Source organism: Sinocyclocheilus anshuiensis, unplaced genomic scaffold (genome assembly GCF_001515605.1).
Source record: "Sinocyclocheilus anshuiensis isolate Anshui unplaced genomic scaffold, SAMN03320099.WGS_v1.1 scaffold1924, whole genome shotgun sequence".
In the NCBI taxonomy this organism is placed as follows: Eukaryota; Metazoa; Chordata; class Actinopteri; order Cypriniformes; family Cyprinidae; genus Sinocyclocheilus; species Sinocyclocheilus anshuiensis.
The window spans coordinates 54,658-67,921 of record NW_015558721.1 but is presented as its reverse complement, the minus strand read 5'-3'; the positions used below and the strand labels follow the sequence as shown (position 1 = coordinate 67,921).

Below are 13,264 nucleotides of genomic sequence, written 5' to 3'. Positions count from 1 at the left end.
GGGGGGGGGGGGGGGGTCTCTGCATTCCAGTCCCCGCCTACTTTCCTCGTCAGCTGATATTTGAACATTGCAGTTTTTCCTACAGATCTGACTCAGGTCTAGCAGAGGGGAGGTGGAGGGATCTTATACAACTACCACTTGCACCAATCATTGCATCAAGGGTATGAGGATAAAGTCCCTTGACTGGCACACCACCTCACCGGTGACATTAAATAAAGCAAGCACTTGCACATGTAGTAACCAGATAAATCAAGATTATGCATGTCATAAATAACAAAATAATGCATAACATACCAGAATCGCTGCCACTGCTGCTGGAGCTGTTAGGTGGAGTGTCCAGGACAAGCATGGGTTCTGATGGAGCAACCTTGCTGGATTTGCTGGACTCCGTGAGGGGATACGGGAAGACCACAGAAGGGTCGATGCATTCTGATGCAGAGGTGCTCATATCCTGCAAATAACTTGCATTGAGTCGATTTGAGCTGCTGTCAGACATCAGTTCTTTCCTAGCAGCGTGCAGGGACGCTAGTCTCTCAGAAACCACTTTCTCCAAATTGGCGGCAGCGGAAAAGCCGCTCCACATGCAGTCCTGGATGATGATGGACTTGATGAAGGACTGGGAGTTGTCCGCGTCGCAGATGAAGCTCTGGTTGACCACGTCGTCTCCCAGGAACTCGCTTACCATCTCCAGCTGTTCGGCGGTGGAGAGCGACTGTCTCCGGCTGGGTGAGAGGGGCGGTGTGGGCAGCAGCTCGAATTTCTTCCATATGTCCTCGCTGGGAGCTGGAGGTTGAGTCTGTCCTTGCTGATGGTGATAGAAATCCTCATCGTCGTTGTCGAAATAGAAATAGGGCTGGATGGAGTCGTAGTCGTAATCGTAGTTTTTATACGCCAAACTCGCTATCACCGGCATTTTGACACTTGTGAACAAAATACAAATCGGAATTATTATAGTGCATATGCAACTAACTAAACATCACAACGCAACGCTTTACCTAAAATGCACATATTTACACTATGCATAAGATGCATGGGGGGGATAAAATAGCTAACGTTAAATAGTGGAACTACATGACAGCATGTGTAAAAACGGAGCGATTAAAGCGGGGTTACTATCAAAACATTTAAAAAAAATGTATTCTTTGAGCGTGCAACATGCAAACCGCCGTTAAAAAACAAAGATATTTGCACTCATATCACGCAAGTTGCCCTTTAAGTCTAAAAGACGCATGCAACATCAAATGCCGGATGGATCCTTACCGTGTATTTAACAAATGCAGCTTCAGAGTGATTTCTTTCGAGACACAATGCAATGAAAAGAGAACAAAAAATAAGGAACAAAAAGTAAAATCCAACAGTTTATTCCGGTCTCTTGCAGCATAAGTGGAATCAGAGTCCTGGTCAAATGGAAAGTGATGGAAAATGTAATCAACGCTGCGCTCGTGCACCCCTCAGATGCTGGACAGACTGATGTCTGTGTGTCAGTGGCAGGATGAATAAATTCTGTAGCTCCCGCGAGCTGAAGCGGCGCCCACTGATTTAAGACTACGCATCGAACGTTTCCCGCCAAACGAAAACACGGTTGTTTGCGAATTAAATTCCACCGCTAGGCTCCCACGTCAGAAATAAAAACACAACGACAACTATAATTAGTCTTTATTTACTTAGCAGACATGTTACATCTATTTCTGAATTCGATAAATGTGGAACTATTTTCTCGCGGAAGCAAATTTAGCGGAAGCCGGTGGGCAGGGATTTGACGTCACTTGAGCCATTTCTAGTCGAGCAGTGACAGCTCACTTTTTTTTGGGAAAAAGGATGAATTTTCATTCTAGTAAACAACGATACAACAAAATCAGATCTTTCCTATTAATTTCTGTCTTATTCTGTTTAAATAGGACAAAGATAAGCAAAATAGGTTGAAAGAAAACACCCATTTGTTGTTTTAAATAGCAATAATACATTGTTACTTGCTTTGAAGAAACCAAAGCAAAGCACTGAGCACTGTCTTGATGTCAAATTATATATCTTCTTATACCCTTTTTCATCTTATATTTTGTGTGCTGACTAGAAAGTGTTTCTAGAATTTGTATGACCGTGACAAAGCATATAAAAAGACTAGTGACAGCATTGATTGTAGAAACCATGTTCGTAGAAACCAACAAGTTTATAAGAATGCAGACATGTAGGCTATGGATTATGTTGTTGCAACAAAACAATAAAGAAATGTAACCATCATCAACTACCACCTCAGCTTGTCACAAAATGTAAATCATCCAGAGCAGTGTCTCTGAACCAGGGGCCCGGGATCCACTAGAGGGCCTCAGTAAGCATCCAAGGATGTTGCAACATGAATTACATTATTAGGTTATATTATAGGAATACCAAACAATCCATTACTGACATAGAAAATGTGTGTCCTTCTAGACAAAATGTTCAAAATCAATGCACTAGATACAGCATGTGAGTGAAATTTGTTTTGAATAAATGAAGTGACTGAAATAAAATAAAGTCAGTAATGGGAAATAACTGCTGGGTTTATGCCTAACAATTATGAAGTTAAATAATGCAAAGAATAAAAATGAAATGTAAGACTTTGGTGATTTCTAGGTTATACGTTCAGATTGATTTATGGTGCAAACATTTTACATAAATGATAAAGTAGGATTTTTTTTTTCTTCAGAAACCATTAAGTAACATGATCATTTAGGAAAAAATTACAGATGGGTTCACTTCTAACATCAGTGAAACTAAAATAATATAAAAGTTTTAGTTTGGTATTGTGATCTGTGAATAGAATTAACAGTTGGCTATGATCGGACTACTGAAGGTGCTTAGGATTTCAAAGACCCCACAACAGGACGGTTGGTATAATACGTTGGTATGTGCCGCCCTCTGCTGTCAACTACTATAATGAACACGGTGATCAACTTACTAACTAAATAAATAGCCTAAATAGTCTCCTTTATCTATATAGTAAAGGAGATCGTGTCAACGCAGCTTTACAGTGTTGAACAGGAAAATAATGTTGCAATGTTGCAAACAAAATTCAATTCTGCTGTAAAGCAGCTCTAAAAAGAGGATGATCATAAACAGTCAGTTTTTCAGTTAAAGTCAGTTCATTGTTGAGTCAGTTCAGTTTAATAACTGTGTCAAGTTCATCAATTATGGACTGAGTTCAATTCATCTATAAAGCAGCTGTGTAGAAAACAGTGATGTTGTTGTTATTCAGCTCAGTTTAGTTCTCATCCAATAGTGTCTGTGTAGTCTATAATATTACCAAATGTTAAGTAATATTAAGTCCAAATAAGCAGGCCAAAAGGCAACAGTCAGTGGCAAGGAACCCAAACTCCATCAGTGACAGAAATAGAGAAAAAAACAACCTTGGGAGAAACCAGGGCCAGGTCTTGTCTGGTTCCTGTGGTCTTTGCTGAGGATTTGTGCCAATGACCATCTAGTTGACAAATATATTAAATCTATAAATACTCTTTTTTTCCCTGAAATATTCAGTTCATCTTCATCGCTCAAAATTTGAAGGAATATTATCTGTAGGTATACCACTGATCCAATAACATGTTTGACAAAATAACCAAGGCATTTCAACAAAAACCTTTATTTTGTGAAAACACAGTGATCAAAATTAGAGAACAGTAACCACTTTAGCACGAAAGAAGATTACAACTTAAATGTTGGAGGGTTACAGTTGTCAGAAATTATTTGGAAATATATTTTGTGAAAACACAGTGATCAAAATTAGAGAACAGTAACCACTTTAGCACGAAAGAAGATTACAACTTAAATTTTGGAGGGTTACAGTTGTCAGAAATTATTTGGAAATATAGAGGCCCTTGCTTTGAATGACTTCAGCACATCTGTGGCCGCAAGGATTTTCCAGAGATTTTCAATTGGGTTCAGATCAGGACTCTGGCCTGGCCATTTCATTATTTCAATGTTCTTAGCTTCAAGGAACTGCTTTACCTGTTTTACAGTGTGATGGGGGCATTGTCTTGAATGAAAATTGCTGGCTGATTGGGAGAAGCTTGCAGGGAAGGAACTGCATGTTGCTGAAAGTAGTTCTGATAAACATTTGCATTCACCCTGCCATGTATCTGTATTAGCTGTATAAGAGGCCCAACTCCTGCTGCAGAAAACATCCCCCAAACCATGACACTTCCTCCTCCACATTTCACTGACTTCTTAACACACTTGGGCTTTGGTCTTTCCCCAGTTTGATGCCAAACAAAATGTTGACAAATATATTAAATCTATAAATACTCTTTTTTTCCCTGAAATATTCAGTTCATCTTCATCGCTCAAAATTTGAAGGAATATTATCTGTAGGTATACCACTGATCCAATAACATGTTTGACAAAATAACCAAGGCATTTCAACAAAAACCTTTATTTTGTGAAAACACAGTGATCAAAATTAGAGAACAGTAACCACTTTAGCACGAAAGAAGATTACAACTTAAATTTTGGAGGGTTACAGTTGTCAGAAATTATTTGGAAATATAGAGGCCCTTGCTTTGAATGACTTCAGCACATCTGTGGCCGCAGGACATCACTAGTTTCTCACACTGCGCTGGTGTGATTTTGGTCCACTCATCTTCCATAGTTTGGTAACTGTAGTGGGTTTCTTAGCCATAACTTTGTCGCCAGGGATTTTCCAGAGATTTTCAGTTGGGTTTAGATCAGGACTCTGAGCTGGCCATTTCATTATTTCAATATTCTTGGCTTCAAGGAACTGCTTTACCAATTTTGCAGTGTGACCCTGCTAAGTAGCTGTATAAGAGGCCCAACTCCTGCTGCAGAAAACATCCCCCAAACCATGACACTTCCTCCTCCACATTTCACTGACTTCTTAACACACTTGGGCTTTGGTCTTTCCCCAGTTTGATGCCAAACAAAATGTTTCCCATCAGACCCAAATAAATTAAACTTGCTTTCATCAAAGTGAACTTGGGGCCAGTTCTCCTCTCTCCACACAACATGCTCCTCAGCAAATGTGAGCCTAGCCTTTTGATTATTTCTGCTAATGAGAGGCTTGGTCACTGCAGAGTGCGCTTTCAGTCCAACTTCTCTTAAACGTGCTGAGACAGATCCATACCCTGTTCATCGCTGAACTGGCGAGCAATTCCACCTGCAGTGTTGAACCGATTCCCCCATTGAAAGTCTCTGCATTATTCTGTCCTCTTGTGCACTTGTCTAACATGGACAACCAGCCTTTTGGGGGGACTTGAATTAGTGTCATTGCAAAGCTGCAATATATGAAATCACAGATTTGGAATGACCAACTTCTCTTGCAATGACTGACAAAGTCATCCCTTTGGCCTTCATCTGGACCACCTCCTGTCGCAGGCTTTCAGTCACCTTAAAGCAGCCCGCAATCTTGCATTCTCAGTGAAAAATGGAAGAATGCTGCCAGTTAAATAGGGTTTGTCATATAATAAAGGAAATCAGCACCAGGTGCCAGATTAACACCAATAACTTGTTGGAGGTATCTGTAAGTTATTTTTCAAATATCTCATTTAAGTTTGTTATACTGTGCTTCAGAATTCAATTAAATTATGAAATATGCTTAAAAAACTGCCCTTCTACACCTGTTAGGATAACTTCAAATAGGACTAAGCAGTGACCTTGAAATTTAAGAAATTGTAAGTTGTTCTCTAATTTTGATCTCCACTATAATCTCCAATATGCTGGCTAATGCTAAACGTAAATTCAATAAGATTGTTATTCACGTCGGCACTAATGATGTTCAACTTCGCCAGTCGGAGATCACTAAAAATAACATTAAAGAGGTGTGTGAACTCCAGTGGTGGGCCATCAGGGCCAGCAAGGCCTTCTCTGCTGGCCTAAACAGAATCACTGACTTAAATTTAAAATATATTTTTTTCCTGGAATGTGTATTAAATTATTCCAATAGTCTATTCTCGTCATTTCATAGCTTTTCTCTTGGTTGCGCTGTTCCAGTAGTGTATGTTTATATTAGAGCTTTTATCCAAACATATTTCAGCAATCGTGTGTTGCCAGAGTCAAAGAAATCTGCCTTGGGACCTTCAGAATCAACAGTCCTGGCGCTCTAGAATCAATTTGTCTTAATTCCTCAGCATATCCAATAGCTCAGAAAAACTTGGTGTAACAGAAACTACTGACTCTCTTTTCTAGCACTTATGCTTAAAGAAGATTAAGGAAAACATTGTGGTATAACAAGCACATCTTCGCCCTAAAGGGAACGGCCCGGAAAATGGAGCACAGCTGGAAGAAAACAAAACTAGAGGTACTTAGTATTGCTTTGAGGGAAAGTACTTCTACATACAGAAAAGCCTTAAAAATGGCTAGATCTGCTTACTTTTCCTCTCTTTTAGAAGAAAACAAACACAACCCCAGGTATTTATTCAATACAGTGCTAAATTAACAACAAAAAAAAGAAAGCATCAGCATGCGCAGACATTTACCAACAGCACAGCAGTAATGACTTTATGAACTTCTTTACTTCCAAGATCGATACTATTAGAGATAAAATTATATCCATGCAGCTGTCAGCTACAGTATTGCATCAGCACTATAGATTCCCTGAGGAACTATTCCACTCGCATTCTCTGCTATAGGACAGGAAGAATTGTATAAACTTGTTAAATCATCTAAACCAACAACATGTATGTTAGACCCTATTCCATCTAAGTTACTAAAAGAGGTGCATCCAGAAGTCATAGATCCTCTTCTGAATATCATTAATTCATCATTGTCATTAGGATATGTCCCAAAAACCTTCAAACTGGCTGTTATTAAACCTTTCATTAAAAAAAAACAAAAAACACAACTTGATCCTGGAGAATTAGTTAATTACAGACCGATCTCAAATCTCCCTTTTCTGTCAAAGATAATAGAAAAGTTGGTCTCCTCAAAACTATGTTCTTTCTTAGAGAAAAATGGTCTTTGTGAGGATTTCCAGTCAGGATTCAGACCGTAGTACAGAGACTGCTCTCATCAGAGTTACAAATGACCTGCTCTTATCATCTGATCGTGGTTGTATCTCTCTATTAGTGCTACTGGATCTTAGTGCTGCGTTCCACACTATCGACCATAACATTCTTTTGAATAGACTAGAAAATTATGTTGGCATTTGTGGAATTGCATTGGCATGGTTCAACTCATACTTATCTGACCGTCATCAATTCACAGCAGTGAATGAAGAAGTGTCATATTGTTCACAAGTGCAGTATTGAGTACCACAAGGCTCAGTACAAGAACCGTTGCTTTTCACGCTTTACATGCTACCCTTGGGGGATATCATCAGCTTTCATTGTTATGCTGATGATACTCAGCTCTATATTTCTTTGCGGCCTGACAAAACATACCAATTTGCAAAACTAACAGAATGCATAGCTGATATAAAAAACTGGATGACTAGTAATTTCCTACTGCTAAATTCTGAAAAAAAACAAAACAACAGATGTGTTAATTATCAGACCAAAAACCCCTGTGTGTAAAAATCTAGAACACTGTCTAACACTTGATGGCTGTGCTGTTCATTCTTCCTCATCAGTTAGGAACCTAGGTGTGCTATTTGATAGCAACCTTTCCTTTGAAAGTCATGTTTCTAGCATTTGTAAAACCACATCTTTCATCTTAAAAATATATCTAAATTACAACCTATGCTCTCAATGTCAAATGCAGAAGCATCAATTCATTCGTTCATGACCTCAAAGTTAGATAATTGTAATGCTTTTATTGGGTGGTTGCTCTGCGCACTTGATAAACAAACTCCAGCTGGTCCAAAATGCAGCAGCTAGAGTTCTTACTAGAATCAGGAAGTATGACCATATTAGCCCGGTTCTGTCAACTCTGCACTGGCTCCCTATTAAACATTGTATACATTAAAATCTTGCTAATTACTTATAAAGCCTTGAATGGTTTAGCTCCTCAGTGTTTGAGCGAGCTCTTATCGCATTATAGTCCTTCACGTCTGCTGCGATCTCAAAATTCTAGCCATTTGATAATACATATCAAAATCAACTGTGGGCGGCAAAAACTTTTTACCATTTAGTGCCCAAACTGGAACAATCTACCTAGCATTGTTTGGGAGGCACACACACTCTGTCAGTTTAAATCTAGATTAAAGACCCATCTCTTTAACCTGGCATACACATAATACACGATCACTTTTCTATAATTCAGATCCGTTAAAAGATTGTTAGGCTGCATTAACTAGGTCAGCCAGAACCGGGAACACTTCCCATATCACCCGATGTACTTGTTTCATCGTAAGAAGAATGGCATCTACGCTCATATTAGTCTGTTTTATGCTTATTCTGAGGTCACCGTAGCCACCCAGATCCAGTCCATATCCAGATCCGATGGTCACTGCAGTCACCTGGATCTAGTATCATCCAGTCCAGATGGTGGATCAGCACCTAGAGATGACCTCTACAGCCCTGAATCTCAGCGGGGGCCATGTCAACTAGACGAAACCTAGAGACAGATCCCCTGTGAAGACCTCGTCGTCCATCGGCACAAGACCACGAGAACCAGACGAGTCCTCTGCTCAATCTGATGTGCGTTGCAGCCTGGAATTAAACCACACCATGCTGGTTTCATCTGGCCAGAGGAGAACTGGCCCCCCAACTAAGCCTCGTTTCTCCCAAGGTTTTTTTTCTCCATTTCTGTCTGTTTTGGTTCCTTGCCACTGTCGCCCTTGGCTTGCTTAGTTGGGGAGACAATTTCTGGAAACATTGTTGACTTGACTGCACAGACACTATTGGAGGAGAACTGAACTGAGCTGGATGATGACATCACTGAATCAACAATGAATTCACTTTAACTGATAAACTGACTGTTTTCTATTGTCCTCTTGCATTATCAGCACATGTTTTTCCTGTTTAACACTCTAAAGCTGCTTTGACACAATCTGTATTGTATAAAGTGCTATATAAATAAAAGTGGCTTGACTTGACACATCAGTTAATCCAGGGTTGTCAAACTCAATTCCTGGATCGAGGACCGGAGCACTGCAGAGTTTAAATTCAATCCTAATTAAACACACCTGGTCCAACTTTTTAGTAATATCAATGATTTAATGAGGCATACTCCTATTTAAGATACAGTGGCTTAATAACCATAGGCTACTTGCAAATGCTCCTGTAAAAAGGGCAATGCATACTGCATTAATTCACTTCTATGATCTAATCTTTCTCAGTGAAAACATTTACTGACGACCTTAATTAGAACACATCTAGGCTGTGTTTGCTTACACTGAAAATGTCAGGTTGATTTATAGTTTTCTATGAGTTGCCCCGGTCTGTCTCTCCACATAACATCCAGCAGATGGAAGCAGAGATTTAAAATAATACACACGTAACTTTCCATTGAAATTTATTAAACCATTTCCGTTGACACCTTATTCTAATAGCATTGCTCTATGACAAAGACAAACTGATGTTCCAAAAGAAACAATGAATCAATACTCATCATTCTTGGTACCACCCCAGTAGACTGACGCGAACAGCTGGAGAAGGGAGAAGGGTTTGATGTTGTGACGCCCCACGTGTGTTCTGCACGAGAATAAATAGCACACACGAGCGAGCACACACAGCCGAAAGCACTTCAGCCTGATAAGACACCAAAGTGCTGAATTTCAGCGGTTTCCTGCATCAACACTTCGTGCAGGGAGATTTAATTCGCGGGTGATTGACTTGATGATATAATTCGAAATGTCTGGATGACCTTCTTCATCGGAAGCGCTGGGAATGACAATGTCTCCAGTTTTTCCAGTTTTACTTCAGGCAGCTGGAAGCCGCAAACCATAAAGCGACTCGGCCGAATGCCTTAAATATTATTGTCATCATTTGTCATGATGGACTGTCTATCACGCAATGCGTACTGGCCTCTTATTCGCTTTCTGCTGCCGTTAGCCATTACTAATATAGCCATCGACTTCGGAGAACAGGTGAGATATGATGCCTTTGAACCTGAACACGCTTTTTACGGCACGAACACCAGTGAAATGTTTGTAAATATACACGTTGGGCTTGTTTAGATGCATGAATGTCAGGTTGAGTCCAGTAATGCTGTGCTAGTATTGATCATGCATCTTAGGGTGGCGTGGCGTAGTGGTGAGCTAGTAATCTAAAGGTTTTAGGTTCGAATCTTACCAGGTTTGATCCGTGACGTGCCCTTGTTCCCTCGAGGAAGGAAACTTTACAATGAAAGTAGATTTTCAAAGTTGAACTGTGTTGGTTGTTTTGTTATGTTTTGTTGTTTTTGTATGTTACCTTGCACATTTGTATTATTTCGTGAATTGTTTTGTCCTTGATAATTTAGCTGAAAAGCTTACAATCTAGAATTCTGACAATCTACAATTTTCCTGAATGCAACTGGTTTCAAGTCTATTGGTCTTTTCCCCTGCCACTAATAGTGGAGAAGTTCAACAGTTAAAGGGGTCATATGATGCTGCTATAAAGAACATGATTTTGTGTATTTGGTGTAATGAAATGTGTTTATGCGGTTTAAAGTAAAAAAAACACATTATTTTCCACATACTGTACATTATTGTTTCTCCTCTATGCCCCGCCTTTTTGAAACGCGTCGATTTTTACAAAGCTCATCGGTCTGAAAAGCGAGGTGTGCTGTGATTGGCCAGCTATCCAGTGCGTTATGATTGGCCGAATACCTCAAGCGTGAGACGGAAATGTTATGCCGCTCACCATACTGTTGATGCCGTGTCCCGGCCGGAGCGACTACAGTGAGACTAAAAGTTACGCCTCCTTTCTTTGCGTGAACATTTGGGCGGCGTTATGCAAATCTTCCCACATAGTGAGGTAGATATGTGGGGGCGTGTTAGAACGAGCCGTTTTAGGTAGGTGTGGCTGACTCTGAACTTTTATAAAGAATATCTCTTTGGATTTGAGACTTTAGTCTTTGCAACTTTACAGGTCTTCTTTATGCACCAAGAGCTTGTAACACTCCAAAGAGAAAGGAAAAATTGAAATCGCATCATATGACCCCTTTAAGGTTTTTTTTGTTTTTTGTTTTTTTTGCAGATTTTAAGGTATGTATCTGAATTGACTTAAAAACCTCCCCGGAGAAATATGAACTTGTTTAAAAGTGTGACAGCTAGCCCAGGCCTCCCCTAAGTGTAAGTTGCTTTGAAACATCAGCCAAATTATTAACCAAATTAACAACTTGTTGTCCAGATGCCTTTTGTCAGGCATCACTGCAAATAAAACTATGTTCTATCTCTGGCACTTACTGCATGGATAACCATTTGCTTTAAATTATTGATTGAATTTCCCAGAATGCAATGGGTTTTAAGTCATTTCTCGAGGATGTCATTTCTCTGTGTATGAGTATTCCCTTTGCATAACATGCTACCAAGACTGCCACTCTTTCTTAAAGTAAGAGGAAACTTCAAAATACATCTGCTTAGAATAAAAACCAATTACATATACATATAAGTGAAATATGGGGTCAATACCTACTTTTATCTTTAAGGGGAGTGTTTTTTACATGCATTGATTCCAAAGGTAAAATTCAGGTAGCAACAAATACATAGTGCACAAAAAGTATACATGCATAGATATACGCACATACAAACTTGCTTACATACATACATACATACATTATGCGTAATCTTTACCCATTTCATACTACAGTTAACCCTGTGATAACATATTTTTGAACCTGTTGTTAGGTCCATAAATGGCACAAACTGTCCTTGTACAATGTCACTACTGTTAAACCACCATGAAAATATGTGGAAAGGCATGTTAGGAGCTCTGTTATGTCTTTGTTGTTTGAATATATATGCCACAACTAGATGCCTTTACACTCGTCATACAGTAATTCACAGTGGGCCATATTTAACTGAAAGATTCAGTGTGAAGATAATCTCTGGAATTTGTAAGGATGGCCTGGGCATTCAGCATTAGAGGATATTATTTTTTATGCAATCAGGATGTTCTGCAGACATACACTGAATGGATAGTAATCAAAGGATGGTTCATCAAGTTCATTTCGGTGCAAAGCTCAACCAAGTTGGGTTTGATAAATAGTTTCAGGCAATATTTATTTTTGCTCTTTCAGTCTGTGGTACACATTGAAGTTTAACATGTGTCTAGGTTTGTGTCCTTTAGTGTTAGCAAAGTTAGCAAAGTCTTATTAAGTACCGGTGTGTGTGCATTTGAGCGAGGAGTAGACGGGGTAAGGATTAGTCTTATGTAACTAACGTGTGAGTGTATTTATAGCAGCACTCATCTCTTTTGTTTCTCCTTTTCTTGCTCTGCTATAGGCAGCTACACAGATAAAACTGGAGAGAAACTGGAGTTTTCCATATAGTCTGTACAAGTTGAGTTTTTATATATACACTGCTCAAAAAAATGAAGGGAACACTTAAGTCACACATTGAATCTCGATAAACAAAGTAATCAAGTTGAAAATATTTACTTGTACACATTGTGTAATTTGTTGATAACAAAATTGTGACAATAGTCAGTGGAAGCCAAAATCATCAACCCATTGAGGGCTGGATTCAAAATCACACTGAAAATCAAAGTAAAAAGTTACAGACTGATCCAACTTGCATGAATTGCATCATGGCAACTCGTAATGTAAGTGTGTAGTGTTTATGGCCCCCATGTGTCTGTATGCACGAATGTCTGTGCATGCTCCTGATGAGATAGTGGATTGTTTCCTGCAGGATCTCCTGCCAGACATGGATCAGGGCATCACTAAGCTCCTGGACAGTCTGTGGTGCTAATTAGCGGATTTGGATGCTCCAATACATAACATCCCAGAGGTTCTCAATTGGATTCAGGTCTGGGGAATGTGAGGGTCTGTCAATGCCTTCGTCATCCAGGAGCTGCCTACACACCCTTGCCACATCAGGGCCACGTAAGATCTGACAGTTTGGTCAAAAACATGCACACAGCTGGAGGTCATTTCAGAGGGCTCTGGCTGTGCTCCTTCTGTTTCTTCTTGCACAAAGGAGCAGATACTGGTTCGCAGTGGCGTAACTTTGCTTTGAAAAGTGGTGGGGACACCGCGCAACTCGTTTTGCTAGTTTTTTATTTAATAACCTAATTTACTTGGGGACTGGGTTTAGAGTTAGACAAACTTAATTTTGGCTTTTCAAAAATACATCGATGTAGCAGGAGCGGCGCCAGAGAATTTTGAATGCAGGTGCTGAGGGGGTGCTAGATCATTGACAGAGGGAGCTGGGCAATTCAGGGCTCCAGACTCATTCTTCCCACTGGTCGCTCTT

General features: G+C 39.7%; 2 protein-coding genes and 1 long non-coding RNA gene across 5 annotated transcripts in view; 2 read left to right on the top strand and 1 right to left on the bottom strand.

Moving 5' to 3' along the window:
- LOC107681468 (transcriptional regulator Myc-1) overlaps nucleotides 1–1,463 on the bottom strand; it is a 10,203-nt gene extending 8,740 nt beyond the window's left edge. Inside the window, exons 1-2 of the mRNA XM_016477777.1 lie at nucleotides 1,272–1,463; nucleotides 295–920 (exon numbers count right to left, since the gene is read on the bottom strand). Of these exons, the coding sequence (XP_016333263.1) occupies nucleotides 295–913 (619 nt within the window). The 5' untranslated portion in view covers nucleotides 914–920; nucleotides 1,272–1,463. The remainder of the gene's footprint in view (nucleotides 1–294; nucleotides 921–1,271) is intronic.
- Nucleotides 1–3,077, top strand: part of LOC107681469 (uncharacterized) — a 23,479-nt gene extending 20,402 nt beyond the window's left edge. Inside the window, exon 3 of the long non-coding RNA XR_001633256.1 lies at nucleotides 2,986–3,077. This is a non-coding gene — a long non-coding RNA (uncharacterized LOC107681469). The remainder of the gene's footprint in view (nucleotides 1–2,985) is intronic.
- Nucleotides 3,078–9,544: 6,467 nt separating this feature from the next.
- The window catches only part of ankha (ANKH inorganic pyrophosphate transport regulator a), a 22,455-nt gene continuing 18,735 nt past the window's right edge, over nucleotides 9,545–13,264 (top strand). For all 3 annotated transcript variants that reach the window (XM_016477771.1, XM_016477770.1, XM_016477769.1), the window contains exon 1: nucleotides 9,545–9,952. In XM_016477771.1, the coding sequence (XP_016333257.1) occupies nucleotides 9,857–9,952 (96 nt within the window). In that variant the 5' untranslated portion in view covers nucleotides 9,545–9,856. The remainder of the gene's footprint in view (nucleotides 9,953–13,264) is intronic.